Source organism: Perna viridis, chromosome 14 (assembly GCF_037379345.1).
Source record: "Perna viridis isolate PV_CMFRI_1.1 ecotype Kerala chromosome 14, ASM3737934v1, whole genome shotgun sequence".
Classification (NCBI taxonomy): domain Eukaryota; kingdom Metazoa; phylum Mollusca; class Bivalvia; order Mytilida; family Mytilidae; genus Perna; species Perna viridis.
In genome coordinates, this window is record NC_142458.1 from 17,685,244 (window position 1) to 17,699,362 (window position 14,119).

At 32.5% G+C, this 14,119-nt stretch overlaps 1 protein-coding gene and 1 long non-coding RNA gene across 4 annotated transcripts; one reads left to right on the forward strand and one right to left on the reverse strand.

The window, feature by feature from the left end:
- Window positions 1-1,026: 1,026 nt before the first annotated feature.
- On the forward strand, window positions 1,027-13,802 carry LOC148598455 (uncharacterized). Of its 3 annotated transcripts, none has more exons than XM_088562378.1 (10): window positions 1,027-1,188; window positions 3,069-3,260; window positions 5,423-5,523; window positions 6,322-6,445; window positions 8,223-8,357; window positions 9,281-9,457; window positions 9,997-10,128; window positions 11,230-11,277; window positions 11,602-11,674; window positions 13,148-13,802. In XM_088562378.1, exons 1-10 carry the CDS (start codon window positions 1,143-1,145, stop codon window positions 13,665-13,667), a joined length of 1,548 nt encoding a protein of 515 aa, XP_088418504.1. In that variant the 5' UTR covers window positions 1,027-1,142; the 3' UTR covers window positions 13,668-13,802. The 3 variants fall into 3 exon arrangements, with proteins under 3 accessions (XP_088418504.1, XP_088418505.1, XP_088418506.1); XM_088562379.1 differs by having other exon boundaries at window positions 3,108-3,260; XM_088562380.1 differs by having other exon boundaries at window positions 13,112-13,290.
- Window positions 8,013-10,081, reverse strand: LOC148598456 (uncharacterized). The gene is made up of 2 exons (XR_015918743.1): window positions 9,771-10,081; window positions 8,013-9,421 (listed from the first exon to the last, which is right to left on the reverse strand). It is a non-coding gene; the product is annotated as an uncharacterized LOC148598456 (long non-coding RNA).
- Window positions 13,803-14,119: the final 317 nt, after the last annotated feature.

The window sequence follows — 14,119 nt, forward strand, 5'->3', positions numbered from 1 at the left end:
GATTTCATTTATCATATGTATCAAAATTTGTAGTATTATAAATTTCAAAATACCTTAATTACTGAGGCTTCATTCGTTTTATTGCACACAGTTACCCTCTTGATGATGGATTTGGCTTTCCATAGTTTAGTGTGCAATTAATTGATTTTCCTATTTTTTTTATTCTAGTGTTGCTGATGAAAGTTTACTCCTTGAAACACGTGTATATCATATTGGAATGTGTACTATAAATGATCAATTGGTATTTTTGTATTAAATAAAACGCGAAATATGTCAAATACTTCGTTGCAAATTCTGGTGTTTAAATAGATCTTTAAAAAACTGTGTTTAAGACCTTTAGATATAAGTATCAGATTACACTGGTTCGTATATTTCTTAGAATGAGGTCTGTTCATGACAGACAGTATTTATTCCTCATACTTTCAGAAATATCAAAGTGTTTGTAAAGTTTGCCTTTTTTAAGATATTGATAGGTAAAATTTAGTTGAAATACGCTATAGAAAAATGGCGGAAAAAAATCCTACTCTATTTCCTTATACCAGCAGTCAAAAATATCTACGTCACAGATGCTTCAGTATAAATTTAGATAGCTTATTTTCAAGATGTATTGAATATATTTGAGCCATAAATGACCAAATATGAGAAAAACGATGTGCCACACAGAATGGTAATTAAATACAACTGATGTAGCATGTAATGTTATATCATATTATATATAAATATGTAGTCCAATTTATGCGTTGGTCTTATTGTTAGAAAAAAATAAGCATATTGATCTGCATGACAAAGAAACGAAACGATTAACTAGGCCATTTTACAAAGGATCTTATTTTTAATTTCAAAGAAGAATAATAATCATACATGTATCAGTGAAAAGTTTTAGACAGTACTTTCATCTCGTTATTGACGATATGCACTTTAAAGGCTGTGGTAGTTACGTTTTTTTTTATTTCCGAGTTTGTCATATACGGATGACAAAACCAATTTATAACACAATATCCCCTTAGTATAAAGAAAGTAATATGTCTTAAAAAGATAGTGATGTCGATGAATAAACTCTTTGTATACAGAAAAAAAATACAATTTACTGTTTCAATCTTATTTATAACCGATGACAAAATATCGAATCAGAGATTTACGAGATGGATGCAATATTTTTTATAGCATGCGTTATATCATATAATCAAGGTAAGCCTGCTTTTGTTTTCTTCTACTTTTTATATTGGTCTTACCAAAACCCAACAGACAAAAAAAAATCAAAAACTGAAGTCGTCGAAGTCGCTAATCCTCAAATATTCTCGGTCACTGATTTTGGCTTGCTTTCAACATTCAAAATAGCACGAATGCGATTTCCTGTAAAATCGGTTGACTTCCGCTAATATCTTTATTTCCGTGATATGATTACTCTTTCGTAACCGTTATGACCCGAAGTGCGGGTAATGTTTTCGTTCCACGAGTTTCTCTCATTTCTAGCGATTTTTCTCAATCAAAACAACTGGTTACAAGCAAGTACGGGTATTGCTTTCGTTCCACAAGTTTCTCTCAATTTTTTAGAACTGTCAAATTTGCGAATTGTCCGAACTCGTACCGCTGTGACATCTATGGCAACGCCGCCAGCACATAGTCCAGCGCGCTAGACCACTCGGCCAGCTAATCTATATATAATATAGCTTTCGCTGGCCGGGTCTTTCATTATCGTTGGTTTAATATGAGGCTGTAACTTAGTACACGTTGTATGATAGTACGGGACAGCTCATCTAGGTATTATTATGTAGGATAGAGGATCGATTCAAATTAAATTACGACTCTATTCGCTACACTGCTCCATCGGATCAAATTAAATAGGGAAGATTTATTGATTCTACCTTCAGTCTCAAAGGAATTACAGGATTTCTCCATTCGAGATAGCTCAATATAAGATTTTAACCCACGAGCTTTAGCAAGTGGGTTAAAATCTAAAATTTAACTATTAAGAGTGGAGAAATCCTTTAATCCCCAAAAGAAATGAGGGGGAATGTGTTTCTCCCATGAATAAATCCATAAAAAATAATGATACAACACCCTAAATTCTCCCAACATCAACTACGTCATCAAGGACCTCCCCTTCAGTCATCAAGTCATTGGGTTATCCATATCACTACCATAATGATTAGTTGAACACTACCAACTAATTTTTTAAAATATGAATAACATTCGTAAATCAACAAGTATTTAATTGGTTAACAACATGAATAACAACTGTAAACATGGTAAACATGGTAAGCGTGGCAGGAAATTACAAATTTTTAATCACTCGCTCGTTCGATGTAAATGAAGCTTACATGTATGAATTGAAGAAAATGTTTGCAAGGCCTGAAAAATTCACACACACACACACACACACACACACAAACACACACACAAACATGTATATATATATATAGCCTAGCTGGCCGAGTGGTCTAAGGCGCTGGACTTTGTGCAGGCGGTGTTGCCATAGCGGTACGAGTTCGAGTCCCACGGAGGGAACGACCAAAAATTTGCATCGCTGGGAATTTTTCAGACCTTTCTGTATATATATATGTGTGTGTGTGTGGTTTATGACCTATATAGTCAATTGAAATCAGCACCTGAGTCTGATTCGGAGAGTAATATCAAATTGAGTTCAATGCTAATCGAAAATTTCATCCTTACAATGTAAATTTTCCGTTCTCATACATAATGTACAAGCGAAGAAAAACGTAGACGTGTATGATATTAACGAGATACATTTTGATTTTTGCACAAATAGACGGTTTAGACAAAATCGTCTGCGAACGTAAACTACTGAAATTACGAGTGCAAGTTGCACATTTATCTGATAAATTAAATGTCAGCAACCCCCTCACAAAAAACAAAAAACAAAAACAAAAAATAAAAAACAAAAAAACTAAAAACTAAAACAAAAAAAAACAAAAAACAAAACAAAACAAAACAAACAACAAAAACAAACAAACGAACAAAAAATAACAAAAACAAAAACAAAACAAAACAAATACATTAAATGCTAATAACGTAGAAAAGTACATAATCATCATTTTCTGTTTAAGTCTACACGTACACAGTTATTATAAAAAACCTTACGACAGGTGTAGATTGGAATGAAGCTTCTAATGAATGTGGGGAATTAGGACTTGAATATGACTACTCAACCCTACAAACTCTGGAGGGTTTACGGAACAACCAGTTTTGGATTGGGAGTATCAAGTATAAGGCGCTTACCCCATGGTTTGAACCTATTGGTAATTATGTGGTTTAATGATTTTAATCCTCATTTGTTTTTTCATCGTCATTTTCATTTTCTTGTGAAATATTGGGAACAAAAATCAGAATTTTATTTCAAGACGTTTTGTTAGGGGACTTAAATCTTCTTTTGTGTGGCTAACACTAGCCAGTGGCAAAAACCACACTGTATTTTTTTTTTTTTATTTTGTTGTTGTTTGTGGTCGTCTTCTCTTATATATTTTGTTTGCTACAGTTGATTGCGTGATAGTTGTATTGCGCGTTTTCCTCACCTACAGTGAAATACGTCAAAAATAGAATCTTGGATAAACCAGCAATCCCTCAATATATTCAGAAGAATATCCGGTTTCATGAAAATTCAATTAATTTGAACCTGAATCGACAATATAACCAAACGCCCGCTTATACTGAGCAAATTCTTCAGTATATGTTTTCGTAAGAATCAGGAAAAATGGGAAATTCAGAAACATGCATACAAAAAAACCTAAAGTCTGACAATATGATTTCGCTCAAGGATTCTTTTTTTTTTCTATTTGAAAAAAAAACATTATTTGATCTATGCATCATTGGATTTGCTAAGAATTTGTTTAATAGTATATTAGAATAATGATGGGTTTGACAGCGTAATATACCCTTGAATTGTTCATTTTCATTCATGCATTTCAAGGAATATATATCTCAATTTACAAAAAAAAACAATTTTGACAATCTTTTCTTTTTTCCTCGAGTTTGGTGGTGAAAATGGTCAAATTAAACTTTCAAAATAGTGGGTTTTTGAATACCATGTTTCACCCACTGCCTGATTCTTACAGAGATTGGCACTTAAGCACGAGGGGGGTTCGAACAAAGAAGATTTTTTTATGTATTGTTTAATAATAAATCAGGATGTCCGTTATTTCTATTAACCGATGAAATATGTGTAATTTTGTGTTCATATGTTATTAAGTAGTAGTCTTTGTAAAAATCATGCAAATTCTGAAAAATGTGATACACCCAAAAAGGCCACATATTTTTATTTTGTTTTTATAATTAAGTTGTGTTATGGGTCTATAATTCTAACAAGAAGTAAATTCGCCCCAAATAATATGAAACGTTCATTTATTCATTCAAATCTGCCTGCTCTTAGGAGATAATCAACAGTGAAAATTCCAATAGGTTCTATTGTATATGAGTATTATTTACAGAGTAATCTCCCTTAATTTTAAAATCTACAGTGCATTTTATATAATTTTTATCTCCTTTAAGAGCACGGGTGATATGAAAAACCGAATGCTAATTTCTGTTCACTATGACATTTTAAATTGATTATCAAAAATAAAAATATGTTGGCTTCCCTACCATGAATCACATTTTTCACGATTCTTAGCTTGCGTGCTACTTAACAGATTAAATATACTATACTCGGCGTCACATAAATAACATACTGTTAAAATTTGAATAAAAATATTTTCTACGACTTTATTTAGACCTACCGTCGTTTAAATTGTCTTAAATGACTTGCTCATTCGTTTAGCCAAACGGCTTCTCCCTAAACATTGAATCGTTAAATTCCGGTCAGATTTTAATTCTAGGTGCCAATATTTACATTGTAAAAAGTCGGCCATGTTTACAGTGATCGGGTTGCTAGGAGATGTTGTTAACGTTTAAATGGTTTGTCCAAAAACCGAAGAACCCAGAATGCATTTCGGCGTTATTTCGGATATCTCGGATTTATTTTACGCGAACAACGTACAATACCGAGAAGTTAATCAAGCAGACGATTGTCACCGGAGTTCGACGGGAACTTACGAACTTCGTTTGTAAACAAATCGTCCCGTAGAAACCAACATGGCGGATATTAGTATGGGATTTTCCCGTAAGGATTTGTTACGCATGATTTAAGCTAAAAGCGACTTGTTCAGGGAGAAGCCGTTTGGCTAAACGAATGAGCAAGTCATTTAAGACAATTTAAACGACGGTAGGTGTCAATAAAGTCGTAGAAAATATTTTTATTCAAATTTTAACAGTATGTTATTTATGTGACGCCGAGTATAGTGCATTTTGTTCATATGAAATGGTCGGGATGATCATTCGCCATGTCATCTGATAAAGTAATCAATATGTTTTTTTTTTTTTTTTTGCTTTCAAAAGTGCAGAGCCAAATAACAGTATTTCTTTTTAGGATGCTTCTTAAAGAACATATCCAGGCAGACGTTTCATGCATCGTTAGGACCATGTGTAGTATTCTTTCACCGAAACATATCACCGTATTTCGGCCTTGCGGTATGGCATTATTGGCAAAGTATCTTCATGTATAATTGAAATTCAAATCTGATTGGTTGTCAAAATAATGGATCTTCCATTATAGAAATGCCTATTTTGCAAATAAATTCGCATGCAGTGTTGTACAAAGAAATTGAAAGATTGTGTGCTTGTTTGCAATAATTACAAATCATATGTAAATAGCAGTCTCTGTGTAAATCAGCTAGGAGGTGTTTCATATATGACACCAAATTTAACTCTTTTAATTCTTGTTCAGAAACGTATCACATATTAATCACTCTCAGTATGTCATTTGGTTGTTTGCCTTTTTGAGATAGACACCATATAGATTTTGTATGAAATTTTCACTTTGAAAGAGTTGTCGACCTTTGCAGTAATATGGAGATGAATACATGGTTGTCTCACAAATGCATATTTGAAAAAAAGAAAGGAGTTTTATATCGTGCAAAATGTAGTAAATTAAACAAAAAAGCATCATTTGTTCGATGTGTTTTTGAAGCACCACGAATCAACAAATAGGTATCTATGCAATTATAAAACCACATGGTGTAGCATCTTCAATCTATCTCAGATTTCGACTTTCATATAGGTTTTTATCTTAGTATATATCATGTTACTTAACTCTGCATATATGAGCAATTCGTTTTATGTATCAGTGCCTTGTTGCATTTTCTTTTTGATTTCGGGATTTATTTTTTGTGTTATTGGACAATGAGAATGAAAAATGGACATCGAAAGTATTCGTAATGTGATTTCGTAGTTTTATGCATATTTTATCGAAATCACTTTTTTTTTCAGGCTCAGGGTTTGAACCACATAGTATTTCAGTGTTTGAAATCAGAAGAAATAGAACATGCGAATAACTTCGGCTTAAGCTGTATAGGAAATTCAACTGATTACATGCTGGTTTACGAATTTAAGAGTAAAAACATCATTTTTCAAAATTACAATCTGTTTTCATTTTGAGAAACCTTTACCGATAAAAGTTAAGGAGTTAGACCTAAAGTAAGGTACGCAACTATATGACAAATCATTTGAATGTTTGTATTCAGCATTTTACATCAATGTCATGTAAGCATCAAATAAACTTGGACTGATTTCATTTTGTTTCAAATAAAAGCTTGATAGGCTTTGGTAAAACTAAATATGATACAAGCTTATCACTGATTTCAAGAGTTATGTCCCTTACCCTAGGTCTACCTCCTTAAATCAAATTTAATTTTTAGATGAAACGTCTTTTCTGATTGGCTGAAATTGTTTTACGCTTTTCCATATATGTGATTTATCATATGTATGTGACATCATATAACGTTCGTTGCAGATTGACTATTTTAATTTTGAATTAAGATATTAAATTGTAAGGAATGACTGGGACATTTCTTTGTCTGTTTAAAATAACTTTAATCATGTATTGCACGTGTAGTGTGTACCTCATGACTGAGGTTATTTAAAAATATAACAACCAGTCCATAACTTATTTAATTGAGTTCACAGACACATACAGCAACGATCATGAAATAACCAAAATAACACATACAAAGAAAAAAAAAGTAAATGAACAACTCGGACTCCGCTCTACTGAGAGCAATGACTAGGTGCTCCTGTAGGATAAGCGTCCTCTGCTTTTCTAGAAATACCCACCGATGTTCGCTGCTCTGTTTTAGAGAAACTAGGATTGCAAAAGGTGGGGGATGTGAAATGATACTTTAAGATCGTTCAGGTGAACGTATTTGAAAGTTAAGGGAGAAAAGGATTTTTCTTGATTCTCCATGGGTTTTTAGGTAAGTAGGTTCTATATATTCAAAACCTCGAAGACATAACATGAATCTTATACAAAAAATATTTTCAAATAACATTTCAAGGTGTCTTTAATTAAATTATGAAAAAAGTGGGTTTTACTAGGCAAATTTGTTTTTCTGCTAAGAAATAGATAAAACCAGAGGAGTCCGAAAGTCTGACAAAAATGACTTATCATAAGAAGCGAACATCATTAGTGTTTATCATATTAATCAACCAAACCTTCACACTCATGATGTATTCGATTACATATAGGCCTTTATTTGCTTTTAAATAACATTAAAAAATAATCAGACAGGAGGTGATTCATGCATGTCAGAAATCAATTGAAATAACTTTCAATTCTATTTCAGAAACTATTACACATCACATAATCAGTCGTAGTTTATCATGGGATTACTGCACTTTCGAAATATAAATATGAAATTAGAGATGTATGAAAGTACAAAAAAAATGCAATTTGAAAGGGTTATCGTTCTTTATTTGGTTTAATTTGGTTGATTTGAGTGGGAGAATAATGTATGGTTTTCTCAAAAGGACTATTATGTAAAAGTATAGAATATGTAGACCAAAAAAGCATCGTTTGTCAAGGGGCTTTTATGCACCTCTACTATAGGCAGTGTCTGAATTTTATATGGACATTGGTATATAAATAAAAGAAGTTTGCATGAATATAGAAGAACACTTTCCCGGGTAGTATATACATTTTATTCGTAAGCTATTGAATAATTGAATTCCAATTTTAGCATAAATCTCGAATATCTATACAATAATCGCATAGTATACCATCAACCTTATAGCCCTTTTTTACTTTGCTTACAATTTTACAGAATACGATATGATCATGATTGAAAATGATTCCATTTTGCACGCACCTATATAAAGTTGTTTTGCTTTTTAAGGACTAGATGTTTATTACCAGGATAAAGACATAATTGCAAACGAAATCTGTCTGTTAGCAAAATGTAAACAGGGGAAAATTGAATACCATGCTGAGAAATGTTCAAGAAAGAATTCCACAATACGGACTGTGTGTCGTAAGTAAGATGTTAACTAAAATTTCTATTCGCATGTACATATCAAATGAAACGAAATTTGAAGTTCAAATCAGGGGTTTCATCGAACAAATCTAAAATATTTGATAGCAAACACTATTGACTTACTCCCAGTAAAATCATTGTAATATAAAAGTAAATGCCCATCAAGACTATTACAAAATTGGGAGCGTAAGCTACGTATAAAAAATATATATAAATCGATAGATATCATGCATAATAATATTTGCTTTTCTTTTTGACATAAACGGGTAGATCAATACGAGTTATCTGTACAAAAAGACTCGTATAATATTTTTTATAGTAGTTACAAATATCGATAATTGACATGGCGAACATGTCAGGAAGACAAAAACCCCTCCGGGATGGGTTTTCAATGAATGACGAGAAAACCCTTAGAGGGCACGATACAGCTGGCCCCAAAACAACATTATACACAGACACAAAGAAATATTTGACCCATATACTTCAGCAAGATAAAGGTAAACTGAAAATAAAAACGAAACAACACATGTATGCTAACCCGTAATGCAAGTAACATATACATGTACATATAAATAGAGTAACTTTTAACAATGCTGCACAAGGTCTTGGATGTATATTTGTTAACACTCAAAAGAGTACAATAAACCAATACAGGGTATCTAACATTAAACACATGCAAAAACTGAATATCAAACTGTAAAATTTTACCATTCCGTATTCAGTTTGTTATTGAAAAAATTGAATGTCGAATATCTAACATCGAATATCCAACGTACTTGATCTTGGTCAATAATGATACTTTCTCTTCATATTGCGTTTGATATTATCATTTCAATACAAAGATGGATTGCCACATGTAAAACCGCCATTAGACGTCCTTTGAGTGTTTCATATGTGTAACATCTAATGTTCTATTTAAGAAAATGGTACGACTCCAAACAGAGAAATCACAACGGGCATGTCCTTTTATGAAGCTGAAATGTTATGCAGGAAAGAGGGCAAACTACTCTTGTCATCGTCCGTACCCGTGTGCAATGTTGATCAACTGGCATGGACCAATACTATGCGTGGAGAGATAGAAGTATACTACTTTAAAGGTTTGAAGAATCGAAATTTTTAATTCCTAAATTTGCATTTTTAACTGTATAAAATCAATCACAAAAAGAGTTAATTTCACGTAAACATAATTTTATTATATGCTTAATTTCATAAATGTATGTATTATTTCTTTTTACTTAGGATTCCCACTTAAAATTGCTTATTATAAATATACCAGAACAGAAGCTTCGAAATATCATATCAAAAGATAACCGTGCAATATCATAAAAACGTCTTTACTGTGATAGAAGACATTATCTCGTAAATTCCAAATATATACGTAACATAAAACATCACATTCGAAATACTTACCGAGAAATTATTTTGCCTTTGTTAATTTAATGATTTCACAACCCAAGGCTTTGTAGCGTCTCTGCTTCAAAAACAATGATTATCACATGATGATCATATTATTTTCACATCGGCCAAAAAAATGGATGTTACACCATGTCTTCATTTCCATAACATAGAAACAAATTTCAGTTAAATATTGGTTTTAATACATATCTCCATCTATATAATTTCAATCTCGCTTTAGAACGGAAGGAATTAGGTCAACCTTTGTCTTGTCGTGCTGGGAAAAGGATTGATTTAAACACAACCATTGAGGTAACTGATATCAATTGCTCTGCTAAGTTGGAATGGTTTGTATGTAGGACGAATCCAATAGGTAAGTTTCAAGTAGTGTTTCTTGTTGTGGAAATGAAACCATGTTAAAGGAAGTGGCATGATTTAAGAAATATTTTGCGTTCATCTGTTGTTGAAAACCAATAATAAATACATATATATATATATAAAGGTAGTTATTCGACAGGTGTCAAAACTCATACATGTATAATCAGGTAAAGAAAAAACAAGGCCAATACACACACACACACATCTATGAACATGCATGCAATAACCTAAATAACACTCAAAAAGAAACAAAATTAATTGAGCAAACACAAGTTAATTGATTCCACTAAGAGTGTGAGAATGGATCAAGAGCACCGCTAGCGAAAGCGTCCTCTGCTTTTCTAGAAACACCCATACAATTGCTCATAAAATGTCCCGGGCCGGGAAAACCATGGCACGATGGCAAAATCGATTGTCCTGAAAGCAGATAAAAAAGCTGTAACGATCACTTCATGACGACGACTATAAAACTATTGTAGAGATGACTTCAATCTTTCAGCGTCATTTGCGTGGGATGAAAAGTTCGTGTAATATGGTAAGCTCTGGCGTTTAGAGATATGAAAATGTCATACATAGGTATTTAAAATATATTACCACAGGAAGGGAAGTTGACGATACGGAACGAGAACTCATTGCGCAAGTTTGGTTATGGATTTTCCCTTTCCATCGATTCATGAGAGTAGGTTTAGCCTTGATGCTTGATCTGAGGTGTCTAATGTGTGCTTTATCTACCTCAAGCTCCCCGGAATGTATTAAAAAATCCCCGAATCTAGGATTGTCCATAGGCAAAACGCCATCCACACAGGGGAAGTCCAAACCAAAGAAACTGATCAAAGTGTGTTTCTTTCACCTTCTTTTGGCTAAAATCACCTATGAAGTAAGCTTCATGAGATTGAATGAAAATGTCAGCGAGTAGCGGAACCAAATTTGTTTTCATTTGAAAGCCGCCCATCAGTTCGAGCAAGCTACAAATTATAAACAATTAAAACAAACATAGTTCTCCTGTAAACATGGTAAAAAACGCGATCTTAGAATTTCATGTACCTTAGTTATCGAATTGCAAGGCAGATAAATAATCGTTTTGTCTTTATTTTAGGCTATACAAAAAATGAAAGTGAAAATATGAATAGCTCAATAAATATAGGTACCTGTCACTTTTAATTTTTATTTTTTAAACATAACCTGGCTGGTTATACTGCCTTCCTATTTTGATTTAATTTGCTTTTTTCATTATAGTATTTGTAATAAGATTCAATGTGAAATAAAAACAAATTTCACAACAATCAATACATATAAAATTCATAACCTTGCTTTTGGAATGAAATGTCACTCTCTATTATTAGTTTCATAATGAAGAAACTCTTTACTTTTGATATCGCAATATTATAGTCTATTGCTCGCTTACTTCTTTTTGTTGTCTGCAATTATTCTGATGTTGTATAATTTATTTCATTATTACCTGTTTTAGGAACAATAATAGGTGCCATAGGTGGAGTAATTGTCGTTGTTCTATCTGTATTAGTCACAGTTTATTTCGCAAGGTGATTATTTATATTATCTAATGTAAACAAAAACCATTATATTCCAACAAATAAGTAAATAAATATGGCCATAATGTCGTGCAATACGGTCCATTACATAAATGATATTTGCACTGGAAAAATACAAATTTTCTAATTTATATGTATAGGTTCAACTTCTTGCACTATTGTTGTCTTGTACACCTGCATCATTTAGTCGAGATTTGTATCAGTCAGTGGTAAAATAGTGGTTTACAACAGTTGGAAAACAATGGACTTACATATGACTACACTGTATTTATTGTAAAACTGTCCCCACATTTCACAGATGACGTCACAATAAAATACCAATTTCACTTTTATTTTGAAGTGATTAAAAGAAGACATGTCAAAAGTTTAGAATACATATATAGTTGATATAACATTTTGCATTATCTACATGGTTTAAAACATAAAATACCCGTTACTTATAAATTTGGACAAAAAGGCTTAATTTTTCATTAGGTTTAGCACATTTACCATTCCAAAAATAAGATTCTATCAAACTACAATTCAGGTTGGCAAATTTAAACAAATGTAACTTACTTACATAGTCACGATTAAGAACGAACACACAAAAATGTGCAATTGTATTTCATATGAGCAAATGATACAACTGACAACTTTTGTTACACAACTTTTTTATTTTATTAACCAATGTCATGAAAAGTATTATGTACGCCATGTGATCAGTGATTACTTCCTAGTAATGAACAATCAGAAGTTTAATATTGAACGTTTCTTGATACTTGCCATAAATAGCAACCATGGGATGTGTATCAACGGTGGTTACTGCACATTCAATAACATGTCGAAGCAACGTATATTTTTGGTACAAGTATTAACCTGTTAATGAATATATCAAACAACTCATTTTCTATAATTTGTGGTTTGATAATTTTCTATTTTGCATTTTCGGTAAAACCTGATTGCTCTATAGCGAAGTTATGTCTCTTTTGTTGTTTCCATAACAAATTATGACGTCAATAGTATAAGATTTCTCTGTATCCTACACTTAATTAACATTTTACTTTGTTGATACTGCACCGCTTGTCATCGCTTTGCCGAAATGTTTTGACCTCTGGGAATTTTCGAGACTTCTGACACATGATGTCCGCCTATGTTTAAAATTCAAATTGCATACGTCATTCGCGACAGAACGATTTTGATACATTCGTGTTTAAGAGCATATTAATATATATGACGTAATTGACACTTCGTCCTGTAATACTATAATATTGTTTAGGTATTCAGTTTCGCCAGGGACTTTTTTGTTTACATCATTCACATTATTGTTAAAACAGATTCAAGCGGTAAAGTCCAATAAATATTTCTTTATAAACCTATACTGGATCCTCACATCTTGAAAAATGACATCTTCAGCATATTTGTCTGATATTTTATTTCTTTATCCACTAGACAAAAGTAAAGTGTTTAATTTTTGTTTAATTGGAGGCAAAAAATTGAAAGCACACCACAAACTCAAAGAGCTGACCAAAATGACAAAATACGCGATGATCCTGTTACATACAAGAACGAGCTTGTTACAAAACACAGAGAACCCAAAGCCTTCACTGGGAATAACGACCCGACAATTTCTACACAAAGTGAAATTAATCCAAGGAGACAGTTTGTGCGCCAGTCCGTTAATATTATTGAAAGGACCAATGATGTGAATGATTACACGGAGATTCCTGATTACACGGAAATTCGTGATCATACTAAACGTCATGATTACGCAGAACTTCATAATCACACCTGCAGAGAACGTCATGATTACACAGAACTACATGATCACACAGAACGCCGTGATTACACAGTACTTCATGATCGCACAGAACGGCATGATTACTCGGAACTTCATCCTTACACAGACCTGCAGAATGGAGAAAGAGTCGAAGCATATGCATGTACTAATACCGCTGACATTTCAGTTGAGCATGAATATGCCAAACTTAATCAGAGCAAAACATAAGTGAATAGAGTCAGGTTCCGAAAGCATGATCTTTTTAGGGTTTTCTTCTGCTGTTTTCTTCTTTTTTTTGCGTCTTGAACATTGAACAGTTGCAGCATTTTTTGAACGCATATATTGAATTAATATTGTAATTTAGTTTGTCTTTCTGATTATTGTCCAATGTTAGTATTATTCCACTTCACACCACATGTACACTATTGCATAGGAATCATACCACGAAAAAAAAAAACAAAAAACACCAAAATAAACAATTTTGTCTTCCCAAATTCATTTCAATATTTATTTAAATTTGTCCTTTATAGAAAAGCAAACCTCTACTTTTTTACATTGTAATTATAGACAGATGTGTCTCTAATGCTTGTAGTTTTAATGGTATTATCATTCTAAGAATATGTTTTGAGATAGCAGTAATGTATAGGGTGTTACCTTAATGTTTGCTCGCGTCAGGAACG